This window comes from Heteronotia binoei, chromosome 9 (assembly GCF_032191835.1).
Source record: "Heteronotia binoei isolate CCM8104 ecotype False Entrance Well chromosome 9, APGP_CSIRO_Hbin_v1, whole genome shotgun sequence".
NCBI classification, from domain to species: domain Eukaryota; kingdom Metazoa; phylum Chordata; class Lepidosauria; order Squamata; family Gekkonidae; genus Heteronotia; species Heteronotia binoei.
Genome location: NC_083231.1, coordinates 91591232 through 91617971, shown reverse-complemented (window position 1 = coordinate 91617971; position 26740 = coordinate 91591232). Strand labels below are relative to the sequence as shown.

The window sequence follows — 26740 nt, the reverse complement described above, 5'->3', positions numbered from 1 at the left end:
TGTTCATGTTTTGAGGCAATAGTGTCCACTGCTAGAACTGAGATATTTGTAGGCAGTAGACAAATTGGCAATCATACCCTTGAGTTCCTCCAAACAAGCTGGAAACAGAAAACATTATAGTAGGCAGAAAACAAGTGGAATTATTTTTCTCATACAGAAAGGCCCATGAGTATTTCTTGTGGTAATTACATCCATTCTGTACCAGTTTAACTGTCACAATATCCCACCGGAACAAAGCAGATGACAGTATTGAGAATCTTCCATTAAAGATCACTAATTCACTTAAAGGACTGCAGTTTTTCAGGAGACCTTGGGGAAAGCTTGTTTGCAGCATAAACATCTCAACACAAGCAGGTTAGCTCATGTGCTGACAGATTCACATTAGTTGTGTTGTCCTCTTCTGAAAATAGTAATGTGGGATCCCTCCCCCTCTCCCAGCCATTGTGTAATGTACCTAAATAAATATTCTGTGTTATGGGCAAATTTCATCATGAGATGAAGCTGCACAGCAACGCCAAATTTCCCTGCGTCCAGATGGTGTGCATTCCTGGTATGCTCCCTTCCCCATTCCTTGAGTTTTTAATATTCTTCACCAGGTTATTTCAATATGCTTCCAATTACACAGTGCCAAAATAACTGTTAAATAAATGTATGAGTGTGTTTTGTTTCCTAGCACATAGTGAAATGTTTTTTGCACTCCTTACTGGCATAGGATCATCTACCCTGGAGACTAAAGTTGGTGCGATTTAACCATAGACAGGTGCAAGTTTGCTTGCAATGATCTGTGATATAGCTCTGCACTGACCTTAGAGAATTGCCTCGGGCTAGGGCGAGGGGGGGCGGAATACTTTGCTCTTTGTCTGATGGTGACTCATCAGCCTCCTTTGCAAAGATTGCCAATGAAGAAACCTGCCAACTGCAGTTAATGTTTTTACATTTTTATATATATATATATATATATATAATGTGATAAGAGGTCCATTTTAATCCAAAATTGAGAGCCTGGGAGAGTGAAGCAAAACCCTGTCCTTGCCCCTCGCCTTACCTTTCAACATTCCAGAATTTTAATCCAAGGCCTGCTCTGATTCTGGAAGGCACCTGGGCTTGAAGAAATGTGCTTACAGCTGTGAAGCCTGATGTCCAATGGGGACCAGACAGTGAAAAGAGAAGTACATTTTCTAGGTGGAGGAGAAAAATGGAATGAGGTGGCACCTTCTGGGATAGGAATGGTAAAAGGAGGATGAAATGGTTCATGAACAGTCTCATACTGGGGCTGATTGGGCACTCACCTTTCTCTGGTGCAGGCTTCCATTTCTGGGCGGAGCAAATTGGCGATTTTGCACCAGTTGCTCCGCACCGGCATTTTGTGCGGGACAAACCCACGATTTACCCCACCACATTGTAAACCTGAAAAAACAGGTTTACACTGTGGCGGGGCAAATCGTGGGTTTGCCCCGCGCAAAATGCCGACATGGAGCAACTGATGCGAAATTGCCACTTTGCTCCGCCCAGAAACAGAAGCCTGCCCCAGAGAAAGGTGAGTGCAGAATCAGCCTGTATCAAACCACATTGCTGCAAAACTGAAGCCAGCTGCTCCAACAGTCAAGTCTTCCATGAACATGGTACCTCAGAGGCAGGCTAGCCAGATTCTTGTCAGATCTCGAAAGCTAAACAGGGTTAGCTCTAATTAGTTCCTGGATGGGTGACCATTCAGGAAGTCTAGGGTTGCTACACAAAGGCAAGCCCACCTCTGTTTGTCTCTTATCTACAAAACCCTATGGGATTGTCATAAATTGACTGTGACTTGATGCTAAAAAAAAAAAGGTCCATGTTACTTTTACAACCAATATTGACTTCTGTTTTACAAAGTGCTACAGAGGGGGGGGGGGGAGCTATTTCACCCTTGTTGCATATTTGTTGTTGCTGATGATATCAAGTCACAGCTGATGTTTAGTGGCCCCAAAGGGTTTTCAAGGCAGGCAAGAGACTTTTGGAAGTGGTTTGCCATTGCCTTTCTCTGCATCGCAGTCCTCGACTACCTTGGTGGTCTCCCATCTAAGTACTAAGCAGGGCTGACCCTGCTTAACTTCCACAATCTGACAAGATCAGACTAGCCTGGGCTTTCCAGGTCAGGGATAGGCCCACTGGAAAGGGCTTCACCCCCACAGGGGGAATACAGGCTTTTAAAAAATCCTCCACTTGGGTCAAAAGCAGCCTCAAGAGCCTGATTTTTGGGGGACAAAGAAAACAGTGGGGGGGGACTTCGTACATGGCAGTCTACCTTTTAAAAATTCCTGGCTTTTTACATGCAGCTCTGCCATAAGTCTTTGATCCTGTCCTCCCAAGCCAATTAATCTATTCATTTATTTGTCAGGATTTAATGTCATGGGATGGGGGGGGGAGTGAAGACATATGTCTTAACCTTACAGCCATTAGGGCTCCACTCTTGCCTGAACTGCAGTTTTATTCCAAGGGTCTGATAAACAGGCAAATTCTCATTCCAAGCACAATTTCCTCTAATGTTGTTTCGTTCACCGCCAGTGTTTCCTGCAAGTCAATGAGACTTGTATAATGTCATCAATGATATTTGAGAGCTTTTGTCATAACAGGTGGTGTTTCCAATGGAGCAAATCAGTCTCTGCTGCCTCAACATCCTATGTCAGGCAGTTTAAGCAGATAAAATAAAATTGGAGAGAATGAACTGAATTCACCAAATTCATTTTCCAAATGTAGTCCCAATGGCTCTTTCCTCCTTTGTTTCACTTCACTATATTATATAAAATCATCTCATCTGTTCTCTTCCCCACCCCCCACCCCAGAAAAGTTGTTCTTAAAGCAATGATTACCATTTTCTATATAAAAATCCATTAAAAAATAAGAATAATTTTTACATTACAATCCTAAACAGAGTTATCCTTTTCTAACCCCATTGACTTCAATGGACTGAGAAGGGTGTAACTTTGCCTAGGACTGCACTGTTGATGTTCATCATAGGTTAAAGTTGTTGTAAGCCTTTCCTCATTCTAATAGTCTTTGAGAGCAACCCTAAACAACTCTACTTAGAAGTAAATCCCATTTTTATTCTCAAGACTGCAGAAATATCCACCCAGAAATATTAAACACATGTTGTCACAAAGCTCTCAGCTAGTTTCCACTGGCTTCTCTTTACCTAGGAAGGGCTTGAAATCAGTGGAGATTGGCTTCCTCAGAGTTTATTGTATTTCCATTGACTCCTTTACACTGCGAGAGTTTATGGCTTTTTTTTGATGGAAGGGACCTATGAATTGAAGCATTGCTTTCAAAGAACATGTGCAGCATCCTCCAAGATCCATTGCAACCTTGCTGCTCAAGTTAGCCACCTCCTGGATCAAGCAATGGAGATATAACAGCAGTATGCAGAGTCTAGTGTCCCAATTCTAGTAAGAAGGGCAGAACAGCTAGATATTACTTGCTGGAATTGGGAGAAAATGTGTGTGGCAATGATACCCTGGAGGCCATGTGCTAGTGAGTGCTGATTCGTCCCTTTCTCCCTTCTTGCAGGAAGGACTCAGGTGAGGGGCAGGGAGTTTAGAGTGCCTTTTATTCATCCTTGTATCATCAGCTACCTCCTCTGATTCTCAGATCTGGCCTTCACAGCTTAGAAGATGAGACAAGCTGACAATCTTCTCCTCGGCCTCTGGCAGAGGATTCCCGGTTTTCTCTGCCCTCCCATCTCCAGACAAGGGGCAATCCAGATGTTCATCCAAATGTGCATTCAAAAGGAGATGTGGTCTATCTGCTATGCTTTGCTTTCAGTTTGGTGTAGTGGCTAAGTGTGCGGACTCTTATCTGGGAGAACTGGGTTTGATTCCCCACTCCTCCACTTGCAGCTGCTGGAATGGCCTTGGGTCAGCCATAGCTCTGGTAGAGGTTGTCCTTGAAAGGGCAGCTGCTGTGAGAGCCCTCTCCAGCCCCACCCACCTCACAGGGTGTCTGTTGTAGGGGAGGAAGGTAAAGGAGATTGTGAGCCGCTCTGAGATTTTCGGAGTGGAGGGTGGGATATAAATCCAATATCTTCTTCATTGGGGTGCATATTGGACACACATTCTCATTCTGATATTCAATGAGATCTTCATCCATGTACATTCTGTGCAGCCTCAATTGACAGCATTCACAATAGGATGTGCATCTAATTTATATCCTCAGTGCCTGATATGACAAATGATACACATTCAGAAGACTGTTTCTCTACTTGGATGTCCTTAGTCAAATCAGAGCAATTTCTTTCTCTTTGCCATGACTTTCTTCTTCCCCTTCCTTCCTTCCTTTTTTTTTTTGCAAATTCTTCGCAAAAAATGGTCTGTCATACACAACTCCATAACATTTTCCTGAGCTTCCCAGTTGTGGTAGTAAATGACCTATCAAGGTCAGTCCTGTCTGCTCTGACTTGCAGCGAGTTTCCAAGGTTGTAGGTAGAGGTCTTTCACTGTACCTCCTATGTCTTTTAACCAGAACCTGAGCCCTTCTGCATTCAGCATGGGTACTCTACCACTGAGCCATGCCTCTTCTCCAAAAGGCCTCTTTCTTCACATCTATTTTTATGCAATTGCCTGCCTGCCTGTCCCGCCCCCCTCTAGCACTAGCTCCAATTGCTCTCCTTCTTGACCTCAGCAGTTGGCTCTCTTTTTATCCTCTCCCAACCCAGCCCTGCTTCCCTGCTGCCCAACAGAATTGGCTGCCTGCCCTGTCCCTCAAGGGCAGAGGCTTTTCCAATTCCTTCATGGATTGGGCTACCTTCTCTCCTTTTCCCCAGCTTCTGGGTCTCTCCCTATCCGTTCTCTTCCATGAGGGTGAAACTGCCCACCAGATGCTCCTCCCTCAAGCTTCAGGCTCTGCCCTTCCTGACAGGTGTTCTGCGGCCCAGGTCTTCCAACTGTGGTCCCATCCCCTGGCCTGATCTGGCACCATCAGTGTCTGCAAAGTACAGCAGAGTGGCCTCCAGGGTCTTGCCTGGAAAGAGTGATGTGGGCTCTGGGCTGGGACATGCCTCCTAAGACCATTTTTCATCTGAAGGAAGGGCATTTGGGACATCACCTTCTCTGCCCTCAGGGCCAGGCAAGGTCAAACCCAGACAATCTGATGACCAAAAACAAGGGGGACGGAAAAGCAACAACTTAGCTTGTGAAATTTGAGAAAGATCCTGATATGCTTGGCCAGTAAATGTTTAATCAATGACAATAACCACAGTGTGGATATGTAAAGAGCAGCATCATGCCAAGATAACATTAATTTTCCACCCAGTTTCTTCACTGTAGTGCATTCTTGAACCTTTGGTCTTGTGAATCTCCTGGTACAGTATAGTTTGAACTGTGGCTAAACAGCCAAAAAAAAATTTTTGTTGCTTTACTCTGAAATCCTAATATGCTCATGAGCCTGCCACAAAGCAACCTTGTTATCTGTCTTCCTAATTCAGTCCAAGAAGTGAATAATTTATTTTCTCTTACCTCGCCCACTCAGTGTTTGTTGCCAGCTGAAATCGTTTTCAGCAAGACATTGAATGTAAAGTGGTTTTAACAATTTGACTTTGAACAGCTGGAGAAGTAATTCCAATTTTTTTTATTGCTGCAGCAACACAAAACTCAGCAGAAATCCCCAGGCCTGTCAGTTAAAGGACTTCCTAATCAGGGACATTGTTGAATGCAGCCCAGTGCAGGACCCAATTTATTTCTCCTTCTGATGATTTTCTAAGGCTACCCTCTCACCTTCATCACCTTCAGTGTTTGATAGATCTTAAATATAGACAAAAAAAGTCTATCAGACATGATAGAATTGCTATCCCGGACTGTTGCCTCCTGAGCCAGCAATGCAAGATGCTAGACTGACTGGGGGGAATGGGGCAATAGTGAAGTCTTTTCACCATTGGGTGCTGCTGCCAGCACAAGGGGGAAGAATCTGGATGGTGCTGGGAACTGCTCCTCTACTGAGGAGCAATAAAGAGCTGGAAGTTCTCAGTCAAAGTTCCACCTTCTCCTAACAACAATGTAGCATGACGCCCGCCAATGTAAGTGTGGTGTGGCAGTTCAAGCGTCGACCTAGAGTAGAAAAGAAGACCCTGCTTCAAACCCCCATTCTGCCATGACACTCAAAAGGTGGCCTGGGGCCAGTGAGTCGCTGTTTCTCAGTCTAACCTATCACACGGAGCTGTGTTGAAGACAAAATGGGGAGAACCTCATACACCACCTGAACTCCCTGGAGGCAGGATGGGATAAAACAGAAAGAAGTTTGAAAATTAGAAAGACATAGTGCAAACACTCCCATTAGAGACAGTAAAGAGCCTCATGTGATTGCCCACTCAGACTTTCCTCCTTTTTCATTTCCATATCTGCAGAACAGATTTTGAGCCCAGTGGTACCTTTAAGACCAACAAAGTTTAATTCTGGGAATAAACTTTCATGTAGGATCTTAGAGGTGCCCACCAGACTCAACCTTTGTTCTATTGCTTCAGAACAAGATGGCTACCCACCTGAATCCATACCTACAGTGAAGGATAGAATTCTACTGTACAGTTACTCACATCACCCTATCTCAGGCACAGAAGACCTTGGTTTGTGCAGCTGTCATTGGGCTGTTGAGTCTGCTGCTGGGCATGCATTATTCTGGTGTTAGCATGGTATGGAAGCAACAAGCATTGCAGAGCCATGGCATCTCCCTGTAAGAGCAAAAGTACATGTTATGGCAAACATCCATGGTTTCTCTTCCAACTTTAAAAACCACACTAAAATGCATCGGGGGTGGGGGGCTGCCAGCTGGTTCAGAGCAATAAGAAGGGTCCTTTCAAGCACCACTGACCTCCACACCATTTCTTAAAATCAAAATCTGCTTTATTTACATTTTATCCTCCCTTTCTTCGTGGCTTAAGGAGGCTTACAAAACATCACTAAAACAGTAAAGCCCCAAATTCTTCTCCCAGACTAATAAAGTCTGATAAATCATCCACCAAACTATGGTTTCCCCAGTGTAGAAAAATATAGGCACCTGCTATGACGGCATTTGAATATTTTGTAAAAATGAGGAGCTCAGTCACAGGTCATCAACATGATTTGTGATTTGTATCTAAGTTTATCAATCTTCTTAGGCAGAAAGCCCCATTGAATCCATTGAGACTTACTGCCAAGGAAATATGCATAGGATTGCACAGTGCAGTACACATTAACAAACTATGCAATAACAAAGTGCAGATACATTTTAACACCTGTGGTGATTTGTTACTAATTCTGCAGATTTCAAGCCTCTTCACTCTCAGATCCATGCCATTGAAAGGATATATCCTTTGTAATAGTATCAAACCAAATGCCCAAATCCTTGCATTTAATGAAGGAACTGCTATAAATCTGGGCTTCTGTTGCAACAAACCCCTGCCTTAATTGCTCTTGAAAATAAATAAATAAATAAATAAAACTTTTGAGCCTTTCTCAATACTAGTACTAGCGAACGGTGCATGGCCTGTGGCTGCTAAGCAGGAGAAATAACAGAGCTGAATGTTATTTAAAAGAGTTTGGATGTCATTTGGAAGTTTTGCCAGAGGGAGGACTTTGTTGACTCTTGTGTCATGATGTTCAAAGTCAGAGCCCTGTGAACTGGACACTGGTTCTATGCTTCCTAGCCAGAAGGAGTTTTTAAAGGGGGGCCAGGGGTTTTGGCTGTTGTTGTTGTTAAAGGGGCAGTTTAGCATAGTGGAGAGCAGCCCATTATGTGTCTGAACAGAACTGCCACACTTACACTTCCAAATAATTAAGTCAATAATTAAGTCAATATTACACAAAAATATTTCAAGTTTATTACAAAGATATTCACATGTAGAATGCATTGACTACTTCCCTACTGGCATTCTCAGCCTCATCTACTTCACAGGATTCTAGAGTTGTAACAGACCTCTAGTCCAACTCCTTGCACAATGCAGGAAATTCGCAAAATACCTCTACCCCACATACACACCCATGACCCCAACTCCATGCCCAGAAGATGGCAAAAAAAAAAAACAAACCACTCCAGGATCCCTGGCCAAACTGGCATGGAGAAAAATTGTTGCCTGACCCCAAAGTGGCAAACAACATTTCCCTGGACATGTATGAGAAGGCCATGAGAACTAAGAACTGATGCAACTTTTCCTGCCCTCCGTCTCATGACCTGCCTAAATTCACAGAATCAGCATTGCTGTCAGATGGACATCTAGCCTCTATTCAAAAACCTCCAAAGAAGGAGAGCTGCCAAGGAAGCCTGTTCCACTGAGGAATCATTCTCTCAGGAAGTTCTTTCTAGTGTTTAGCCAAAAACCCTTAATTTCAAGCCCACTAGTTCTGGTCCAACCTTCTGGGGCAGCAGAAAACAACTCCACACCATCATCTATATGACAGCCCTTTAAGTACTTGAAGATAGTGATCATATTACCTCTCAGACATCTCCTCTCCATGCTAAAAATACCCAGCTCCTTCAAACTTTCCTAATTGGACTGGTCTCCAGTCCCCCCACCATCTTCATTGCCCTCTTCTGGACACATTCCAGTTTGTCTATATCCTTCTTAAATTGTGCTGACCAAAACTGAACACAGTACTCTAGGTGAGGTCTAACCAGAGAAAAGTGTGCCAAATGTAATGGAGTGGAGATATAAACTTTATAAAGAACACAGACCACAGACAGACACAATTAAAGATTCTTTTTTTAAAAAAAGTTTTAAATAAAACATGCTTAAAAGATTACCACTCTTGCAATATTTTATTTAACAATCTCTGATAACTGAAGGAAGCAAAAGAGAGGAAGCAGACTTGCTTGCAGGCCTGATAGGACCCCTCTGGAGGCCTGATTCGACCCCTGGGCCGCATACTTGACACCCCTGCCCTAGATCCTTTTCGCACATAAGAACATAAGAGAAGCCATGTTGGATCAGGCCAACGGCCCATCAAGTCCAACACTCTGTGTCACACAGTGGCAAAAAATTTTATATACACACATACACTGTGGCTAATAGCCACTGATGGACCTGTGCTCCATATTTTTATCTAAACCCTTCTTGAAGGTGGCTATACTTGTGGCCGCCACCATCTCCTGTGGCAGTGAATTCCACATGTTAATCACCCTTTGGGTGAAGAAGTACTTCCTTTTATCCGTTTTAACCTGTCTGCTCAGCAATTTCATCGAATGCCCACGAGTTCTTGTATTGTGAGAAAGGGAGAAAAGTACTTCTTTCTCTACTTTCTCCATCCCATGCATTATCTTGTAAACCTCTATCATGTCACCCCGCAGTCGACGTTTCTCCAAGCTAAAGAGTCCCAAGCGTTTCAACCTTTCTTCATAGGGAAAGTGCTCCAGCCCTTTAATCATTCTAGTTGCCCTTATCTGGACTTTCTCCAATGCTATAATATCCTTTTTGAGGTGCAGCAACCAGAACTGCACACAGTACTCCAAATGAGACCGCACCATCGATTTATACAGGGGCATTATGATACTGGCTGATTTGTTTTCAATTCCCTTCCTAATAATTCCCAGCATGGCGTTGGCCTTTTTTATTGCAAACGCACACTGTCTTGACATTTTCAGTGAGTTATCTACCACAACCCCAAGATCTCTCTCTTGGTCAGTCTCTGCCAGTTCACACCCCATCAACTTGTATTTGTAGCTGGGATTCTTGGCCCCAATGTGCATTACTTTGCACTTGGCCACATTGAACCGCATCTGCCACATTGACGCCCACTCACCCAGCCTCAACAGATCCCTTTGGAGTTCCTCACAATCCTCTCTGGTTCTCACCACCCTGAACAATTTAGGGTCATCCGCACACTGCTCACTCCCAACTCTAAATCATTTATGAACAAGTTAAAGAGCATGGGACCCAGTACCGAGCCCTGCGGCACCCCACTGCTTACCGTCCTCCACTGCGAAGACTGCCCATTTATACTCACTCTCTGCTTCCTATCACTCAGCCAGTTTTTGATCCACAAGAGGACCTGTCCTTTTACTCCATGACTCTCAAGCTTTCTAAGGAGCCTTTGATGAGGAACTTTATCAAAAGCTTTCTGGAAGTCAAGGTAAACAACATCTATTGGGTCTCCTTTGTCCACATGTTTGTTCACCCCCTCAAAGAAATGTAACAGGTTAGTGAGGCAAGATCTTCCCTTGCAGAACCCATGCTGAGTCTTCCTCAATAACCTGTGTTCATCAATGTGCCTACTCATTCTGTCCTTGATAATGGTTTCTACCAACTTTCCCGGTATTGAAGTCAGACTGACTGGCCTGTAATTTCCCGGGTCTCCTCTGGAACCTTTTTTAAAGATGGGGGTGACATTTGCTACCTTCCAGTCCTCAGGAACGGAGGCAGATTTCAATGAAAGATTACAGATTTTTGTTAGAAGATCCACAAGTTCAACTTTGAGTTCTTTCAGAACTCTCGGATGTATGCCATCCGGACCCGGTGACTTATTATTTAATATTACTACACAAGTCTTCTCCATCCTATAATTATGCATCCTATAATTATGCATTTGATAATTATAGGATTGCAAAACTTTACATTTAACCCTGTTAAAATTCATTTTATTCATTTTATTTGTTTTAGCCCAGTTTTCCAGCCTGTCATCATCCTTTGTCCTGACTCTGTCTTCTACTGTATTTGCAACATCTCCAAATTTAGTATTGCCTGTAAAATTAATAAGCATGCCCTCTATTCCTTCATCCAAATCATTTATACTTCACAGGCTGGCTGTTGTAATCTTGTGATTTTAAAACTGTACATAAAAATCAAAATTATTAAGCTGATTACAGCATGGTTTACAAGTTGCAGCAGAAATTAAATGTTGGCACTAGTTGTTTAATAGGATGACTGTAGGCACTGATATTTAAAGCAGAATACTAGCCTGGGCTGACCCTGCTTAGCTTCTGAGATCTGATTATTTTGGGCTAGCCTGAGCTACCCCTGACAGTCTGTTAAATATTGGAGAGTATGAAATTCCAAAATAATACCTATGAGAAATCTTTCTCCTTGCAATCTATTTTCAAGGGCCTCAGATGTTCTCTGATAATCACCTTGGTGGGGGGTTTTTTGTGGGTGTTGCTGTTACAAGTTTCCTAATTTGCTGTTTGTTGTAGTTTTTCAGCAAAAGGCAACCAGAATTTCTGCGGCTAATGAGAAGGTGTTGTATGCAGTCAGAAAACCAGGTATGAGACTCACTTCTGATATTTTTAACTGCACTGAACAAAGGGTTAGAGAATGTTTAATAGCAATAGAGTGACTCATTTCTAGCCCTAATAACTCTTCTTGTGTATACAACTATCAACACAAAGTATCATTAGCTGGCTGTTATCCCCAGCTCAACTTGCATCAAGGTGTGCCTACACTGGTAGACTTTTGGCAGACAGCAGCAATATCCAACCTCAGCTGTCAGCCTGTTAATGTCCTTCACTAGGAAAGGAAAGGTCCCCTGTGCAAGCACCAGTCATTTCCGACACTGGGGTGACGCTGCTTTCACAAAGTTTTCACGGCAGACTTTTTTACGGTGTGGTTTGCCATTGCCTTCCCCAGTCTTTTACACTTTCCCCCCAGCAAGCTGGGTACTCATTCTATCAACCTCGGAAGGATGGAAGGCTGAGTCAACCTTGAGCCAGCTACCTGAATCCAGCTTCCGCCGGAATCGAACTCAGGTCGTGAGCAAAGAGTTCAGATCACAGTACTGCAGCACTGCTGCTTTACCACTTTGCTAATGGTAGCACACACATTCCAGACAGAACAGAAACAAGGTGTCTCTCCATGACTTTGTCATTCCTGCTCCAATAGAGACCATTTCCCAGGCTCCAGTTCTCACAGTAAGAGATGATCCTGTATTGCAGGGTTGGGGAACCTTTTTTCTGCCAAGAGCCATATGGATATTTATAACATCATTCTCAAGCCATAAAAAATTATCTACTTAAAAAACAGTGCTCCGCCGAGGGAGAATGATTCAGGCCAGCAAAATTAATGCAAATTGTTTTTCTAGCAGTCATGTGAGGAGAGCCTAATCTGGCACACACGGCCCACCACCCTAGGCAGAAGAAAAAGCCCAGCAAGAAATCAGCATATTACACCACATCCCCTAATATTAGCATATCAGGTCACACACTCATTAGCATATTAGACCACACCATGAAGGATAATCAAGTGCAAACTGAACTGTGACAGTAACTTTTCCAGGCCCTGCAGCAATTCTGGCCAGCCAGCCAGGCCCCAGGGAGGCTGCCGCACAGTACATCTGGGCCCTGTGATCTCTGACTGGCTCTGGGGAAGCTGCTGCACAGTGTAGCTGGGCCCCATGATCCTCTCTGGCCAGCCAGGCCCCAGGAGGGCTGCCACATGGCTTGGTTCAGTCCAGCAATCCCTGAGGGCCACACCAAATGACCTCGAGGGCCATATACGGCCCTTGGGATGGAGGTTCCCCACCCCTGCTGTATTGTGTATCTGAGATGGCATATCTGAATGACCCCAAAGCATAGAACACATTCAAAAGTGGAAGAGAGACAAGGCTAGTTCTAGAACAACTCTTCTTCCTAATGTGCTGGTTTTCTGTGTAGAGAAGAGTTTTTTATATGATGAAAAATTAAAATATGAAATATATCAATCACTTGATTCTGTTGATCATAAAGCTCAGCTCTACAATTATAACTCACAGAAAACTGGCAGATGTGGTTTTATTTTTATAAGCCTACTTTAAGGATATGATTATTTTATTTACTTATTTATTTATTTTGACTTTAATCCTTCTTCTCCCCGCAAGCAGGCTTATTCTCTTTCCTTTACTGGGATACTGTACTATAAGATTAATGCTTCAGTCCTATATGCATTTGCTAGGAAATGAACTCAATCTGCCCATTTTTAGATAAACAAAGTCAGGCAGTGAGTGTATTATTCGGGTCTGCATTAGGAAACCGCTGTGTTTCTACAGAAGAGAATTTCTGTTTGACTACATGTTCTTTTTTTATGAGTAGCGAGTTTACCATAACCTTCAAGCAGTATTGTAACATTTTCCTAGGATATGATTAAATATCTGTATTAACGCTGCTGGTGCACTAATGTCCAAGGTTATTGCCATACAAGTTCAAATAATTTCTAAACATCAATCACCTGCTGAAATAAATGTATTTTTAATACCCTGGCCAGATTTTTTCCAATATACTACATGACATGTAGCCATAAAAAAAAAAAAAGTGAAATTGCAAGTGTGTATGAGAATGGCTATGTTTCAAAGCTGCTTTACAAGACTGTAAAATCAGGATCAATATATTGGTAGCTGAAATACCACAGAGGACCCGGGAATTATTAGAGTGTTTTGCATGGCCATAGTTTCAGAGGGTAGCCATATTGGTCTGCATTAGAACAGCTAGATTTGAGTGACCAACAAGATTTTCAGGGTATAAGTTTATGAGAGTCAAAGCTCCCTTTGTCAGATACAAACTAGGGATGGGACAAATACCAGTTATCAGGGGAAGTCTTAGATTCAAGAGCCATGTGAATGTTATACAATATATCCATTAGGGTTGCCAGACTCACCCACCCCCACTGGTGAAGGTGAAGGTCCTATGCTGCCAGGCACTACCCCCAACAGCTGATTAACTGGCTGATGAGGGGACTTACCAGAAGTAAGATTACCTAGTCCAACTCAGAAAATATCTGGGGACTTTGAGGGTGGAGCTGGAAGACTTTGCAATGGAGCCAGGAGACTTTCCCAAATAAATAAATAAAAATACAGCAGTTCAGTTCCCCTGAATACAATCTTCATTTTCTCATTCCCAGCAGCTGCACTTCCACTAAATGAAAGAGAACACAGGTGGCCAGACTGTCCCGGGCACCCAGGAAAGTCCCGGTTCTGGCCCCCAATTCCCGGCTCCCGGGCTGGCTATACCGGGACTATTAGAGGTCCTGGTTTAGCCAGCCAGAGAGCCAGTGGGCCACGCGCGCGGGGAAGGCGGCGAGTGAGGGAGGGAGCGTCCCTGCGCGTGCGCAGGGCGATTGTGGCGGGCTCTGCGCATGCACGGGGACACTCCGTCCCTCACTCGCCGCCTTCCCCGCCCGCGTGCGGGGCCCGGCGGCGGTGGCGGAGGCCGGGGAGGCGGCGGAGAGGCCGGCGCTGGTCGCTGGAGGGCCTCCAGCGACCAGCGCCGGCCTCTCCGCCGCCTCTCCGGCCTCTCCGCCGCCTCTCCGGCCTCTCCGCCGCCTCTCCGGCCTCTCCGCCGCCTCTCCGGCCTCTCCGCCGCCTCTCCGGCCTCTCCGCCGCCTCTCCGCCGCCTCCCCGGCCTCTAAGGCGCCTCCCCGGCCTCCGCCACCGGGCCCCGCGCGCGGGCCTCCACCCGCCCTGTAAGCAGGGCAGGCAGGGAGGGAGGGGGCCAAAAGCGGGGGAGCGGCTGGCGGGAGGGGGCGGCCTTCCTTCTTTCCTTCCCTCCCTCCTCCCTTCCTTCCCTCCTTCCTTCCTCCCTCCTTCCTTTCTTCCTTCCCTCCTCCCTTCCTTCCCTCCCTCCCTCCTTCCTCCCTCCTTCCTTTCTTCCTTCCTCCCTCCTTCCCTCCTTTCTTCCCTCCCTCCCTCCTTCCTTCCTTCCTTCCTTCCCTCCCTTCTCCCTTCTTTCCCTCCCTCCCTCCTTCCTTCCTTCCTTCCTTCCTTCCCTCCTTCCCTCCCTCCCTCCCTCCCTCCTTCCTCCCTCCCTCCCACCTTCCTTCCTTCTTCCTTCCTTCCTTCCTTCCCTCCTTCCCTCCCTCCCTCCTCCCTTCCTTCCCTCCCTCCCTCCTCCCTTCCTTCCCTCCCTCCCTCCTTCCTTCCTCCTCCCTCCCTCCCTCCTTCCCTCCCTCCCTCCCTCCTTCCTTCCTTCCTTCCGTGGCTCTCAAATATCCGATGTTCATGTCTTGCGGCTCGCAAACATCTGACCTTTATTCTGTGTTGCTCTTTTGTTAAGCAACTCTGGCCACCCCTGGAGTAGACAATACTGACTTTGGTGGACCCAAGCACTGATTCAGTGTAAGGGAGCTTTGTGTTTGTGTCTTCTGGTGCAATTTTGTTCTCAAATCCTGTATTTACTTCATCAGTATATGGGATAAGGCACTTTCTCAACTGTGCTTTTTAATGCAGCCTCTTTATTTTGTCCTGTTTGCTCTGTTGGCTCTATCTGCGCCACCTTCATCACTTTCGGGGTGTGGATCCCCCAGTGGGGTGGTCTCCCGACTCCCTCCGCCGGCTGTTTCTGATAGCCCTGCGCCCCCTCTTTCATTTGATATGTGTCCCGTGCGGGTGCCACCCTCCCGCCGAGAGATGCCGCAAAATGAGCCCCCTTGAGGCTTATGGCGGCAGGGCTCGGGGGAAGCGAGCTAGACTGCTGTTCTTTTGAGGGGTTATAGAGTGTTTCGAGCCCGTCCCTGTGGCATCGGTCCCATCATTGTGGGGCCCAGGGGGCCGGCGCAGCGGCCCGCTGAAGCAGCCTGTCGGTCACTTCCGGGTTCCTGTCCTGCATCTCGACCTGTGTTATTAGTGACAGGCTGCTTCGGCGTGCCGCTGCGCCGGCCCCCTGGGTCCCACAACGATGGGGCCGATGCCACAGGGACGGGCTCGAAACACTCTATAACCCCTAACTAAACTAACAAGCCTAACTAAACCTGGTGACTGTTGGGGCAGGGCTTCTCCCACCAGCCAGCAGGCTGGCAGTGGGGAGGAGCCTGAAAAACTGGGGGATCCCTCACCCAGACCTGGGGACTGGCAAGCTTAGAAAGGAGAAAGCCTTGGCCTTGTTGCTGGAATCACAGAGGAAGTGCCATTATTATGCCAGCAACATCCAGGCAATGCTCTTGTCATGGATCAGCCAGAATTCCCCCGGAAAGTGTAAGTGGCAAAGGAGGGGCAGTGGAAGCAGGGCCCAACTCACAGTTGCCAGCTGATGACTAGCCCCCCAAGTGACTGTCATTCAATGGACAGAGAAGCCGCCACCTGCAAACAACCTTTCTACTACCCCAGCATAGAACTCAGATAAAGCTTATAGGGTTGGCTTGCCTCCTGGATCCCCAGAGCTTCTGGAGTGAAGGCGTGACATGAGTTGCTCAAGAGGAGGTGGAGTACACAAGCTGTCTGAAGACACCTGGAACTAACTAGCCTCGAGGAAAGTCCACACACTGGTCAAACACATCCTAGCTGTAAGCAAAGCAGCTCAGGCATAATTGGCAACAAGGAAGATGGACTAGCTGTGGAAACAAGTCATCTTACCACTGACTCTGCCAGCTCTGAACTGAAACCTGCCATGCTCCCATGACCCCAGATCAGCCTTGAATCTCTTGCCTTGCACCCTATGACACCTTGCACTGACTCTTGGACTTGCTCTCACCAACTCTGGTAATAACTCTCCAACCTGGTTTCTGACTTAAGGATTGGCTTTGGACTACACTATCTGACTTGCACTTCTCTCCTGTCTCACCTGGCTTGAACACACACTGGCTCCAGCCCCGACCCAGTGGAAATGGGACAGCTCCAGTAATTCAGTTGTAATTCCAGATCTCCAGGGTCCACATGGAGGTTGGCAGCCCTAATTAGTACCCCGCATGTGAGTGTTTGTGCATCCAGATTTTCAAGCAGAACAACTATATGGCAGATCTGGTTGTTCTGATCGCTGTATGTGAACCCACCAGCTCTCAGTCTCAAAACAAGACAGTCTCCATACATCATTGTACTGATTTCCTAGCAAAACAGGAGCTCATGTGCCCCGAACAAATGAGGCTATCATAGAGCATTTGGTAATCTCTACACTTGCTGTCTACACATCCCGTCCTACTGTACCCTTGCCTGGGAGCTTAGCAGTATTTTGTGTGTGTGTGTGGCTGTATTAAAAGGTATAGAGCCATTTTTGTTCTACATATTACTTGCCAATTGAGCAGGAATGTGATGATGAATAGACAGGGAAAGAACCCAGCAAGACACACAGTGCTTATCTTTGGGAAAGTGTGGTGTGTGAGTTGCTCATTTGTTGCGAGATGTTATCTCGGTAATGTCACATTTCCTGTGCTTGTTTCTGTGATCCACAACGCCTGTCCTTAATGTAATGTGTCAGTGCTTTCTTTCTTGAGTTTCATTATTAGTTAATGGTACAGTGCTATCTCACAATGACAACTCTGATGACAACTAAATTTAATGAACGGTGAATTAATCAGGCAAATGGCCGTGAATCTGGATGCTTTGCACACCATTAGAGCACTGTTGTCACTGAATGTTGGCTTCTCTCTGTTTTTGTGTGGGCAGCATTCAGCTCATTTATCAGCACAGAATGTAAGCCAGGAAGTTAAAACTTATTGATATCCACATCACAGGGTCTCTGTGCAGAGTAACCAGAGATTCCTTACCCAGCAGGGAGGGAGCCAAAGTCAGTCTTGCTTATAGTCCGTCTTTCTTGCCAAGACTCAAAAGAGATTACAAAATTTTAAAACAATACAGTAAAAATTGTATAAAAATGCAATAAACAGTGCAATAAAACTGGATTGCAAATTTTAAAACCAATATAATAAAAGAGTATAATGCATACAATAAAGAGTGCAATGTGAGATATCATTCCTCAAGGCTAACCTGCCTCCCCCAGTCTCTAGCAATTAAATATCTGGGATAGGAGATGAAATTGGATGCAGGGCCAGCCCTAGACTGTCTGGCACCCTAGGTGAGGCTAACTTCTGCCACCTCCTCCCCCCCCCCCCAAACTGATAATATCACTGAGTCACATGGGGGTGCCCAATTTGGTGCCCCCCAGAAGGCCAGTGCCCTAGGCAATTGCCTAGTTTGCCCAGTGGCAGGGCCAGCCCTGCTTGGATGGATCTCCAGTCTAATGCACATGCTTATAAAGGCACACACATGAACACGTAGTATCCACTGTGCTGTTTCACACACTGCAGAAACTGAGTTGTATTTTTTTTAAGATAATACATTGTCAGACAATTATGTTGTTCTGGTAGGTCTTTGACGTCTTGACGTTTAAATCAGTTTGGTGTAGTGGTTAGAGCCAGTTTGGTGTAGTGGTTAAGTGCACGGACTCTTATCTGGGAGAACCGGGTTTCATTCCCCACTCCTCCATTTGCACCTGCTGGAATGGCCTTGGGTTAGCCATAGCTCTGGCAGAGGTTGTTCTTGAAAAGGCAGCTGCTGTGAGAGCCCTCTCAGCCCCACCCACCTCACAGGGTGTCTTGTTGTGGGGGGAGAAGATATAGGAGATCGTAAGCTGCTCTGAGTCTCTGATTCAGAGAGAAGGGCAGGGTATAAATCTGCAATTCTTCTTCATCAGGGGACAGCAAAGCAGTCCAGAAGAAACAATGGGAATAGTGTTTCCAAGACACCATCCACTGAATCTGATGAGAGCATCCTCATTGCAGGGCCACTGAGCCCTGACCCAGCCAGTGACAGCAAAGGAGGAGATGACAAGTGAGCCTACACCTATTGCCATCAACACTGGCCAGTACTACACCAAACAGTTCCTGAAATTGTTTGAGTTCTGCAGGGTCAGGTCGGTCTTCCAGGCTGCAGCTGGCAATCCTCACAAGCATTTAGGGGACAGAGACTGATGTGCTGGCATCATGCTGGTGTGCTGATATCACTTCTGGTGAAAACTGGAAGTGCCATCATGGGATGAGCTAGGATGTTGCTAAACTCTTATAGTAAAATCCTAGTGTTCCTTGATCACAGCATGCTATGGCAAGCCCCTATTTTCAAGAGACCTTCCAACCCTACTTGCTCACTATTTAATATTAAAATGAATCTGACTCAAAGATAATGTTGCCTTTTCTCTCCTATTTCCTACCTGCAGACCGAGTTTATGATGATAAGACTACTTATACAACTGTCAGGCCAAACATCCCACTGGATCAAGAACAACTAATCCTGTTACAGGAGGATGTGAAAAAGGGGATAATTTCGGTGGATGAAGCAGTGGAAAAATTCAAACAATGGCAGAATCATAAAAGTCGGCTAGAAGCCACCCAGCAGGTAGAATTCTCAAGGTTGTTGTGAATGCTTTGGAATGGGCTATCATTTTCAATAGGCATGTCAAATAATTGGGTAGAATTTCAGGTTTTAATCTACCTGCAGTGACTCAATCCCTGAGGCTGGGTTATGAAACTATTCTTATCCCTTGTGAATGATTCAAGCAGGAGAAAAGGTAAGCCCAAGGAATTCCAGACCATGCATAAAGTTCATATTATCATGGGTTCCATACGCCCCAGACAGTTGTGGGACTTTCCCTTCCCACAAGTGACTGTAAGCAAACTTGGGCTTACTGTAGAAAACAGCAGGAGTCTAGCAGTACCTTAAAGACTAAAAAAAACTGTGGCAGAGTATGAGCTTTTGTGAGTCACTGCTTCAGAGTTTGGTGGATTTCCATGCTGTATGGCTAAACCTGGTGCCTTTCATGGAGATAGATCATGGGTAGCCCTGTTAGTCTGCCTGTAGCAATAGAAAAGAGCAATAGTCTGTGAGCACCTTAAAGACAAACAAAATTTGTGGCAGGGTATGCACTTTTGTGAGTTCTTCAGATTGTGCTGACAATCACTACTGAAGGTCTAGGCAGGTCTCATCCACATTCTAATAAATGGAGTTCCTGTGCAAGTGCACTTTCCCTTTTCCTTCAGGAGCACAGGTAACTTCCATGAGGGACAGTTTGGTGTAGTGGTTAAGAACAGCAGACTCTAATCTGGAAAACCAGGCTTGATTCCCCACTCCTCCTCTAAGAACGTAAGAACATGTTACAACCAGATCAGCCAAAAACATGCTTAATTGTGCAATCTTGTGCTGAATAAAGTCAACTGAATTCGTGGATTTAGACTGGAGTAACTGGATGGCCCAGACTAGTCAGATTTCATCAGATCTTGGTTAGTATTTGGAGGGGAGACCACCAAGGAAGTCCAGGATTGCCATTGCAGAGACAGAGACAATGGCAAACCACCACAGGTCATCTCTTGCATTGAAATCTTTATGAGGTCACCATATGTCAGTGATGACTTGGCAACACTTTCCGCTACCAACTCTGCATAGGATTTTACTGTTAAAGAGTCTTTTAAATTGTACAGTGTAAGAGTCTTTTAAATTGTATAGTCCCAAATTCCAAGCCCTTCTGTTCAGGCGCAGCTCCTGAACTTTTCTGAGGGTTCCCTCTCTTCCTCCCCACCTACCTTGTCCATTGAATAGTAGGTGCAGCTGCATAACAATCCCTGGATTAGGAGAGCAGGCAGCCAATCAGCCACCAGGGGCTTTGCCACGCCCTCAGCAGCCCTCATTAACCCCTGGAGAAGCCCACGCCACCCTTTCTCCACTTCTTATGTGATTTTGGGTGGCATGTGGCTTGCTGGCCTTTTGTCTGAGGGGGCAGCCCAGGATAACCCCAGGTGAGTGAGGCCTGCTTGGACTGGCTGGATCTCCTTTCTTGCATCGGGTTGCTTTTGACTGGGGGGGGGGCATATGCCAATGAGTTAAATAAAAAGCCCCGTGGAGCAGAGTGTTAAAGCTGCAGTACTGCAGTCCTAAACTCTGCTCATGACTTGAGTTCGATCCCCGGTGGAAGCTGGGTTTTCAAGTAGCCAGCTTGAGGTTGATTCAGCCTTCCATCCTTCTGAGGTCGGTAAAATGAGTACCCAGCTTGCTGGGGGGAAAGTGTAGATGACTGGGGAAGCCAATGGCAAACCACCCCATTAAAAGTCTGCCATGAAAACGTTGTGAAAGCCACATCACCCCAGAGTCAGAAATGACTGGTGTTTGCACAGGGGACCTTTCCTTTCTATACTAATGAGCTTCACTACCTATTTTTCTGCAAAATGACCCATGACAAGCAGTACAATCTTAAGTAGAGTTACATCCTTCAGTGGACTCAGAAAGATGGAACTCTACTTAGGATTGCATTGTAGTGGCTGCATTGCCTGCTCACAAGGAATGTTAGCTGGATCAGGACCTATGTTGCCTTCCTTGAGAGTTTGCCTGTCATAATTCTTGCACAGGATATAATTATATAAACCACTGATTAGGAATTCATCAATAAAGGTTGTTGCTGTGCTTCTTGTATCTAGCCCCTTTGGGTGGATCTACTCTAGACTCCAATAAACAAGGATGTTGCTTGTCTTTTTTCTAAAGCCAATTTGTAACAATTGCAGAGCACAAGTTAAAATGGCAGAATAACAAATGAGATGGTCCTTTCTGGTGGCCTATTATTGCTGGGGTGGTTATAAAATGCCATCTTTTGATTAAGGCAGTGAGGTTCAAGGCAAATGTTCTGGAATGATTGCCTCTAGTCTTGGGGTGGCACTTCATGTACTGTTGAAGGAAAACTTCCCACAAATCTTTTGTGGGAAAACTTTCTACAAATCAAATACTGCGACTACAAAGGCTTGCCTCAAACACACACATGAACACAACCAAACAAAAGGTGAGGGTTCTTTTTTGTTAAAAGTTTTTTTTAAATGATTTCCTGTGCTAAGAAGCTTGAGCATTCAGAATACTAAAAAGCTCACCTCCTCCAGCTCCTCATTCATTATTTTTAACAATCAACTCCAGCTATTGATTTTTGTGGTTGTTTGTCTGTTGGCTTCTTACTTAAGGAAAAAATGTGTCAGCTCCAAGACTCTATTACCAGAAAAACACCAGAGGAGGAAGACTTGCATGGTAAATCACATTTAACTGGCATTTCAGTGGGCTGGAAAGGAGAACTATAGGATAAATAAATAACTGGTTGGGTGTGTTTTACTGTTTTATTTGCAATGGGGAATGGGTCTTTTCTACCGTTGCAACTTTTTAAATATTCTAGTTAAGCTGTTTGTTTTTAATCATTATTTGTTTTTATTGATTTAATTTAATATGAGTAGTTGTTGTTAATTGTAAGCTACTTGGGATGGCTCTTAAAGTTAGAAAGATGGGACAGAAATCTTTAACTAAATAAGATGTAGCATTGATTCTTGGCAACTAAAGCAAAACTCAGGGATGACCAAGGAAGGCATACTTTTTTCATACTTTTCTGTGTTAAATCTGGAGACATTCCTATCTTAAATAGATTTGCCAACCTCCAGGTGGGACCTGGAGATCTCCTAGAAGTATTGTTCAGTTCTCCTGGGGGAAATGGTTGCTTTGGAGGATGGACTCAACATTACATCCGCTGAGGTCCCTCCCCTCCTCAAACCTCACCTTCCCTAGGTTCCACCCCCAGATCACCAGGAATTTTCCAACCTGGAGTGGAGAGGGAGAGGACGGATGAAAGTCTTGCAGTAGTTCTGCCCCCTTGGAGTGACAATTGCCACTTTAAAGAAAGAACTCAATCAAAGCATTTGGTCACAAGTGGCAAATAGATCAGTACTGATTCTGTACTATTTGGCCATGGCTTCCTCTAGAGAATAGATTGTGCCATTCATTTGTTTTAAAAGCCATTTATCTAGAAGGATCTCTCTTTTTTTCTTCTTTTTTTGAAGATTTGCCTCAACTGTTCCAGAAATGGCAAATTTATGCCAAAAATCTAACCACAGGGAATATCCTGCACAGAACTGGAGGAAGTATAAATCAGTGCTGCCAGGCCCTTGGTTGGAGAATCCCCCTACTCACACTGCCCACCGCTGCTTAGAATTAATTGTAAAAAACTGTGGCACTGGCTGCCGCATCCTGATCTGAATTAGGCACTGCACCCATGGGAACCGAGGAAAATCCACAAGTGGGTTTGACAGGGTAAGAACACCAGATCCCACCAGTGTATTCTGTAACACTGAATGACTATTCAGTCAAACACTGGAGTTGCACATATATATTCCTCTCAGAAGAGACAATGGTACCAATCAACTCATTTTGCCAAGTTGGGAGAAACAAGGGAAATAACTCCTACACCACACCTCCTACCTCTTAAACAGTTGATCAATATTATTGCAGCTTTTCTGATTGAGCTTTTTGCCCACACTGCCTCAGAAGACAGATCAAGGGAGGAATTGCCCACGTAGCAACCATTTGCATTTATTGATTGTATTTCTCAGTCTCTCTCCATCTCTCCCTCTCCCTTTCAAAAGTATAGACTTACATATCCAATGCTTTCAAAGAGGGTTATGGTGAAACTTGATTGTTAACAATCTAAATAACAATAGAACAAGGATAATATCCAAGGCAAAAATTAAGATGATTGTTCTCTAGGTAACATTCACCCACTGATTCTAATACAGGAGAATACTCTCTGGAAGAGGCAAGGGTTTTTCCCAGCCTTTTGACATTGGAGATAGAAGTAAATAGGCAAAACAGGGACTGCAGCCACGGTGATTCAGCCAAGGGCACTCTCCAAAGGGGCTCCTTATACAATCTCAAGAGCTTCAAGAATGATATATATGGGATGAGGCATTCTTTCAGATCAGCCAAGCCATGTAACACTTCAAAGCTCCAAGTCCAAACCATGTAACACTTCAAAGCTTGCTCATGTCTATACCCCTCTTTGGCTTTGGCTGCCCCAATCTCAGTACCAAACTGCTAACAGTTTTGGAAAAACAGCAAAATGACAGTGCAATTTCTTCATTTTGATAGTCTCTATGAAAAAAGGAGGAAACAACCTTAATTCCAAAACCATTGTATACTCCAGTCCATTCCGAAAACAGGTATGTCTAAATATGTTCCTCATATTTTATATTTATTTTGTTTTAAAGCAATACTGATGCTTTTGAAACATAGGTCTTATTGGATGATATTATTGAATAAACTCTAATGGAATATAGACAAGAGTCTTGTGGTGCCTTAGAGATTCACACAGATTTCCCACCCCACCCCCAGCATAAGCTTTTATGGACTAGAGCCACTTTCTTCAAATGCAAGAAGTGGGTACTCACTGTACCATCATTTTATGTAGAAAAAAACAAGGGGCCATGAAATGTAGGAAGAAAGTGTGGAAAGTAATTATGTAAAATTAAAATCTAATTTGGAAGAATACAAGGACCATTCACTAGTTAGGCTAAGTTAATTGACATCTGTAATGTGTATGGAGTGACATATTTTGGTAGGATTTTAAAAAATCTCACTATAACATTGGCTCAGTTTTGGTTGAACCACAAAGAGAAGGGAAGGGAAACTAAACCAACCAAGCAAAAACCTCCAAAGGAAGTTTAGAATACTAGTGAGGGGTCAAAAGTTATAGACAAAAATACACGTTTATTACAAAAACATATAAAAACCTTGTTAGGGGTCCAAATAAAGCCTCATAAAATCATCAAACGCACATAAAGAACCATATACGACCTGATGCATTTCAACCTGCAGAAGCCTTCTTCAGAGGTTAAATAGTACACATTTCAACATACAACAAAGTCCCTATCACACTTGTAAGTCAATAAACAATGAATATAGGACCCAAAATAGAATGTTCCAATCCGGAAATGAATGACACAACTTTTGGAAGGTCACAAATGTATCTGGCCTTATGTCAGCAGCAATTACATATATAGCAAACAGTAATATTGCAAATATGTACCTTCCAGTTTAGGTCCTAAGAGTAAATTCCTTTATCAGGGTCAGTGTTACATCAGTATGCATTAACCCAGGGGTGGGGGCAGGAATGTGAAACTTTGAAGAAATCCCAGTTCTGCCATTCCAGAGAGGAGTTTCCCTTTGAAATTCATCTTCTTGAAGGATGGTGTCCTTAAGATCGGAAACAGAGTGTCCCAGTAGTTCAAAGTGTTCCTCCATTCATTTCTGAACACTGCAGTTTTTAATGACAGAGATTGGAGTCCATTTGTACTTTCTCATTACCTGGGTTAAGCAGGATTTTGGATATTTAACTTGGCCAAAGGATAGAAGAACTAAGAGGGCTCTCAGCAAGAATTTGGGAAGGGACAAAATTCATGTACTTCATTTTTATCCTGCTCTGCCTACAAAGAGCTCAGATCTGCTATATATGACTGTGGGCAGTATCTCATCCAAGTAGTATGCAGAGCCCAGCCTCCTTAGCTATAGTAATAGAACTGTTCCACTCTAGTTCCTTATGGCCCAACTAACCATGATGTTTGTCATGTGCGCTCCATGGAGACTAGCAGCCTTTTTAGGGTTGCCAAGTCCCCAGCTTCCCATAGCGAAGGATTTTTGCGTGTGCAAAGCACGCACATGGCGTGATGACATCACCCAGAAGTGACATCATCAAAATGGCAGTGCCTGTGCAGGGCCGCTCTAGGTATTTCCGGGAAAACTCTATGGTTTTCCTGGACACTCTAGCCATTTGGGAAGTACCTATTGTACCACAGAGTTTTCCTTCCCAAATGGCTAGAGCGTCCAGGAAAACCATAGAGTTTTCCCAGAAATGCCTAGAGCAGCCCCACATGGGCGCTGCCATTTCAATGACGTTACTTCCACGTGATGTCATCGTGCCAGCGATGTAGGGGGAAGTTCCCCCCACCAGATCAATGTGGGCTGGCGGGTTGAGAAACTCCCCTGCCCGGACCAGGGGCTTGGTAGCCCTAAGCCATTTGCAGCTGTTGGTCCCTATGGAGAACTCACAGTAAAAGTGCCACAAGGCACTGATTCTGGTCAGGACTGCAGTGTAGGAGGAGGAAGGACTCTTGCCTGCCTCCCATGTACTTTGCTGACCTGAAATGGTACCAGGGGACATCATTCATCTTCCAACACCATTTCAGATAGAGAAAATGGCATGGGGAGGAAAGAGGAACCCCTCCCGCTGCACTATGGTCTCAACCAGATTTAAGACCCTGCAGGAATTTTAGAGGGAGGTCTTCATGGGAATTGGTAGCTGGCTTTTGGGGCTTTTTTTGAGCAGGAATGCACAGGAACACAGTCCTGCTGGCTTGGTGTCAGGGAGTGTGGCCTGATATGCAAATAAGTTCCTGCTGGGCTTTTTCTACAAAAAAGCTCTGGTAGCTGGCATACAGATGGTTAAAAAAAGGAGGGGAGGTAGTAACAAAACTCAACCCAAATAAACAGACAAGGTACCAAAATGGTTACGTAGATAGGCTCCAGAAGTATAAAAATAAAGAAACCCAAATTAAAAATAATAATATATGCTAGTTGCCCAGGCTAGCCTAATCACATCACACCCTGGAAGCTAAGCAGGGTCAGCCCTGATCAGCATTTGGATGGAAGTCCTGCAAGGAATACTATGGTCCACTATGTGGAGGCAGGCAATGCCAAACCACCTCTGAATGTCTCTTGCCTTGAAAAACCCATGGGGTTGCCATAAATCAGACGTGACTTGACAACAAAAAGAAAAAATCTGGCATAGCCCTGCCAGTCCCTGCAGAGGACAGGTGCCAAACATCATGTCTTCTTCAGCCTCTAGAGACTCTCTCTGAGAAGGCACTAAGTTCACATCAGTTGGACATTAGATCAGCACAGGCTAGAATACCCCACTCGGGGAATGTGAGCATCAGAAAAGAAGAAACTTTACTAACTCCAACTCTGGAGTTGGAGCCATCTGCATGCAATCAGGAATTCAAATAATAGCAAATTCACATCAACATATTCACATTTGCCCCTAAAACTGAGGGCAGCACAGTAGAAAAAAGAAGCTGTACCTTCACCAGCTGCTCCAGTCCATTACTTTCTCTTAATGTACTTGACGAAGCCAACTTGCTGACTGCATAAGGGCATTGTATGAATTGAATTTTGCAAATTGCATTGGCTGAACCCGTGGAAGCTAGTGGCAATAAAGTGTATCTGGTTTTAATTAAATTTGCCCCTAAACGTCTGCCTGGATCCAAATTGCTTCCTCAGCTTCATCCAAAAGCCATTCAGGA

At 44.8% G+C, this 26740-nt stretch overlaps 1 protein-coding gene across 1 annotated transcript in view; it reads left to right on the top strand.

The window, feature by feature from the left end:
* Positions 1–26740, top strand: part of BANK1 (B cell scaffold protein with ankyrin repeats 1) — a 213299-nt gene that overhangs the window by 186241 nt on the left and 318 nt on the right. Inside the window, exons 11-14 of the mRNA XM_060247386.1 lie at positions 11119–11187; positions 18811–18989; positions 21587–21650; positions 23532–23602. Coding sequence (XP_060103369.1) covers positions 11119–11187; positions 18811–18989; positions 21587–21650; positions 23532–23602 — 383 coding nt within the window. The remainder of the gene's footprint in view (positions 1–11118; positions 11188–18810; positions 18990–21586; positions 21651–23531; positions 23603–26740) is intronic.